The 4,476-nt window shown below is 40.5% G+C and overlaps 1 protein-coding gene across 1 annotated transcript; it reads right to left on the bottom strand.

Annotated features, from left to right (window-relative positions):
* Positions 1-209: 209 nt before the first annotated feature.
* Positions 210-2,241, bottom strand: LOC119284025 (50S ribosomal protein L2, chloroplastic-like). The gene is made up of 3 exons (XM_037563330.1): positions 2,207-2,241; positions 1,309-1,715; positions 210-645 (listed from the first exon to the last, which is right to left on the bottom strand). The coding sequence occupies exons 1-3, from the start codon at positions 2,239-2,241 to the stop codon at positions 215-217; spliced, it is 873 nt and encodes a 290-aa protein (XP_037419227.1). The 3' UTR covers positions 210-214.
* Positions 2,242-4,476: the final 2,235 nt, after the last annotated feature.

Here is a 4,476-nt window from a genome sequence, read left to right as displayed (position 1 = left end):
AATATCTTGATCGAAGGACGGAGGTCAGAATAAATAGAATAATGATCAATGGAAAAAAGAAAAAAATCCTTTAGCTGGATAAGGGGCGGATGTAGCCAAGTGGATCAAGGTAGTGGATTGTGAATCCACCATGCGCGGGTTCAATTCCCGTCCTTCGCCCATCGCATTATTGCAAATTCCAAAAATGCAATTTTCCATATTCCTAGTTACGTATTTACTTACGGCGACGAAGAATAAAACTATCGCTATATTTTTTCCTTTTCCTAGTTCTTCTTCCAAGCGCAGGATAACCCCAAGGGGTTGTGGGTTTTTTTCTACCAATGGGAGCTTTCCCTTCACCGCCCGCATGGGGGTGGTCCACAGGGTTCATAACTACCCCACTTACTACGGGGCGTTTACCTAGCCAACACTTAGATCCGGCTCTACCCAAACTTTTTTGGTTCACCCCAACATTATCCACTTGTCCGACTGTTGCTAAGCAGTTTTGGGATACTAAATGGACCTCCCCAGATGGTAATCTTAAAGTGGCCGATTTACCCTCTTTTGCAATGAGTTTCGCTACAGCACCTGCTGCTCTAGCTAATTGCCCACCTCTTCCACGTGTGATTTCTATGTTATGCATGGCCGTGCCTAAGGGCATATCGGTTGAAGTAGATTCTTCTTTTATCTCAAAAAAACCCCTTCCCAAACTGTACAAGCTTCTTCCGAAGCATACGGCTTTCTAGATGTATATGACGATCTCTAGACAGATGGATCTTATATGAATCATATGATGAAGTACCACATGAGTGGATATATAGGAAAGGAATCCAAATCCGCCGAATCGCTCATGTCATGATCTTCTACATCCTAGGTCTCTACGTTCCGTCATCTGGCTTATGTTCTTCATGTAGCATTCAGATCGAATGACTCTATGAAATTACGTCGATACCTCCACATATTATGGGTAACGTAGGAGACATCCCTATTTTCCCCGGGGGTCTTAATTACCACTGCTTAGCTTTCAATTTGCCTCTGACCATCAAATTAAATGTGAATAACACGTCCTCCTCTCTTTGAAACAAGGGGCACTTCCGGTTCTGTGCGTGCTTCAAACAATTTTGTCTTCTCCATATTACCATATCTCTAGAGCCAATAATTTTCTATGAGGAACTACTGAACTCAATCACTTGCTGCCGTTACTCAACAGTTTTCTGTTGAGGTCTATCCCGTAGAGGTAGTCAAATTCGATCAGTGATCGATTTCTAGGTTTCGTCGTAAACCTAATTGGTTACTTCCAATTACGTAAATCAATAGTTCAAACTGCACTCAAAGGTAGGGCATTTCCCATTGATATAGGAACTTTTGTACCAGAAACAATAGTATCTCCAATTATAGCCCCTCTGGGATGTAAAATATATCTCTTCTCACCATCCCCATAGTGTATGAGACAAATGTATGCATTTCGATTAGGGTCGTATTCTATGGTTACGATTCTACCAGATATGTCTTTTTGATTCCGTCGAAAATCTATTTTACGGTATAGGCGCTTATGACCTCCCCCTCTATGCCTTGCGGTAATGATTCCTCTGGAATTACGACCTTTACCACAATGGTGCCGTCCATGGATCAAATTATTTCGTGGATTGGATTTCACTTGCCTGTCTACGGTTCCCTTGCGTGTGCTCGGGATAGGTGTTTTGTATAAATGTTTCACCGTATTATTAAGTATTCTCCTTTAGTTTTTTTCTCTATCTAGAAGTGGAATAGAATAACCCGGTTGAAGGGTAATAATCAGACGTCTGTAATGCTTTGTATGGCCCAGAATAGGTCCTATTCTTCTACCTTTTCCAGGTAGTCGATGGCTATTCACAGCTACCACCTTAACACCAAAGAAGAGTTCGACCCAATGCTTTATTTCTGTCTTAGTGAATCCCGATTCGACATTAAAAGTATATTGATTCTTTCCCAATAAACGAAGACTTTTTTCTGTAAATACTGCGTATTTGATTCCATCCATAAATCGACTTTCCCTCCTATGCTCTGAGTTCCAGTATCGATAAGAATTCGAGTTCTTATTGTTCTTATGTTATGGTATGAATATACCATACCAATTCGTTATGTATGGATGATGGATGAGATTCCATGGATAGAGAGCCAGTTCCAATAGACGTATGGAATGTTCCCGTTCGTGTGCATCCAGCAGGAATTGAACCCGCAAATTTACCAATTATGAGTTGGGCGCTTTAACCATTCAGCCATGGATGCTTAACAGGGATCATCGTACATCCTAAATAACCAATTTTCATATAGAAAGACATATCATAGAAAAATGAAATCGAAAATATTCCGAGATGGCAAATATTCGGAGATGACTATGAAAACACCTCTCTGGATCCTTGAATTGAAAGAGAGATTAAGAGGGATCAAGAATCCTAATTCTCGCTATTTGGAATGGATCCAATTCTATTGAGTCTGCCTCATAGTGATCATTTCTCTTTAGCAAAGAATGACCTTGGTTATCAAAGGATTGAACAACCGGGATCCATTTACTTATGATACCTAGATGGCATTGATAACAAGGATCTAATGAATTATGAGTTTAATAGATCCTCTTTAGCAGAAAGACGTATATTCCTTGCTCATTATCAGACAATCAGTTATTCCCAAACCTCGTGTGGGACTAATCGTTTTCATTTACCATCTCATGGAAAACCCTTTTCGTTCCGCTTAGCCCTATCGGGTATTTTAGTGATAGGTTCTGTAGGAACTTGACGATCCTATTTGGTCAAATACCTAACGAAAAATTACGATTTTCCTTTCATTAAGGTACGAGGTCTTCTTATTCCACAAGAACGAAAGCACCTTTTCATTCTTTCATATACTAGGGGTTTTTACTTGGAAAAGACAATGTTCCATACTAAAGGATTCGAGTCCATAACCACGAGTTCCAGTGCACTAGATCTTGTAGCACTTAGCAACGAAGCCCTATCCATTAGTATTCCACATAAGAAATCCATTCTAGAAAAAAAATACAATTAGATTAGCTCTTCATAGACAAACTTGGGGTTTGCGATCCAAGGTAAGATCGGCTCGGGATCATGGGACCCTTTTCTATCAGATAGGAGGGGCTCTTGTACAAAATAGACTTACTAAGTAATAACCCCATAGAATCTATCTATATAAAGATAAAGAGGCAATCGTGTCAGGAAGTGGGTTTTTCTTTGGCCAAAAGGTACTTCGAACTTGGAACGAGCATGAAGAGATTAACGAGACTTCTTTCTCTTTTGAGTTTTTCTGGCTGACCTGCCGCGCAAGATCTTTGGTCTTCCCCTGGAACCGATGAAAAAAAGTGGATCGCTTCTTATGTACTTGCTCAGAATGATTCTTCTCTATCTATAGTTCATGGCCTATTAGAAGTAGAAGGTGCTCTGGTGCAATCCTTACCGACAGAAAAAGATTGCAGTCAGGTTGATAATAGTCGAGTGACATTACTTCGTCGGTCTGAACTAAGGAATCTGTTAGAAATGTTTTGAAATGGATATTGTTCTCTCTTTGATCAGGGATTGCTATATGAAAAGAAGTGGAGTTTGAAAAAGGGAACGGAATGCTCAAACCGGAACTGCTAGAGGAACGAATTTTCAATAGCATAACTTGGGCTCCTAGAATATGGCGCCCTTGGGACAATCTATTTGATTGCAGGGTTTTGTTCCGAAGCAAAGATATCCGCGGAGGCCGGTTCGTTCGTCCTATTCTGATATTCAGGACCAGGAGGTACTGGATTCTCTTTCGCATAGGCCCTGAAAGGAGAAGAAAGGCTGAAATGCCAACGGACCTATGTCTATTCTCTAATTCACCCGATCCGATAGTACCCGTTTTTGGAACGTCCAGTGCCAAAGTCACTGAATGGGTAAGTCACCAATCCAATCCCTTTGACAAATCGGATGTAATATTAGATATCATATTCTATATATATAGAAATATCATAGATAGAATAGACATATAGAATTTTTGGTCGGAAAATTCGAAGGAATCATTGAGTGAAAAAGGAGCAAAGAATGACAAAAGATGAGACTCTACTAGTCTTCACTCTAGTGGTTTCCTCTTCCTCGGTTTCTGTTTTCTTATTCGGGATCTTGCTTTTCATGGTTCTCATCTCTGCAACTCGCGATTTTCGCGAGAGAACCAAATCCAAGTTGGTGAAGATCATGATTTGGGCCGGCACGGTATTGGGATCGTTTGATCGATTTCCTTCATTTGATCGCTACTTAATGGGCGTGCGCTCAAAGTATACAAACAGGGATTCGCAAACAAAAAGGGGAATTCGTAGTCACTTTTTCCTGTCGCGTAAAAAAAAGTCTTTACGCGAGAGCAATAGAGGTTGGGATACATCTATCTCTTCTGAGCAACCTCTTTTGGATTCTTAAGACCACCCTTGCAGCAGGATACCATCTGCTTTGGTTCTTCATTATCTCCTTTGAGGGATTTTTAGGATCG

This window comes from Triticum dicoccoides, chromosome 4A (assembly GCF_002162155.2).
Source record: "Triticum dicoccoides isolate Atlit2015 ecotype Zavitan chromosome 4A, WEW_v2.0, whole genome shotgun sequence".
NCBI classification, from domain to species: domain Eukaryota; kingdom Viridiplantae; phylum Streptophyta; class Magnoliopsida; order Poales; family Poaceae; genus Triticum; species Triticum dicoccoides.
The sequence above is the reverse complement of the archived record's forward strand: the minus strand, read 5'-3'. Positions and strand labels throughout refer to the sequence as shown.

What these genes read in the sequence shown, in the direction of transcription:
- LOC119284025 (XM_037563330.1), bottom strand. Translation starts at nt 2,241, where the DNA reads ATGGCTGAATGGTTAAAGCGCCCAACTCATAATTG. An exon ending in AAGCGCCCAACTCATAATTG is followed by an intron (nt 1,716 to 2,206) that starts GTAAATTTGCGG and finishes AAAAAACTAAAG; the next exon opens with GAGAATACTTAATAATACGG. An exon ending in GGGAAATGCCCTACCTTTGA is followed by an intron (nt 646 to 1,308) that starts GTGCAGTTTGAA and finishes AATCTACTTCAA; the next exon opens with CCGATATGCCCTTAGGCACG.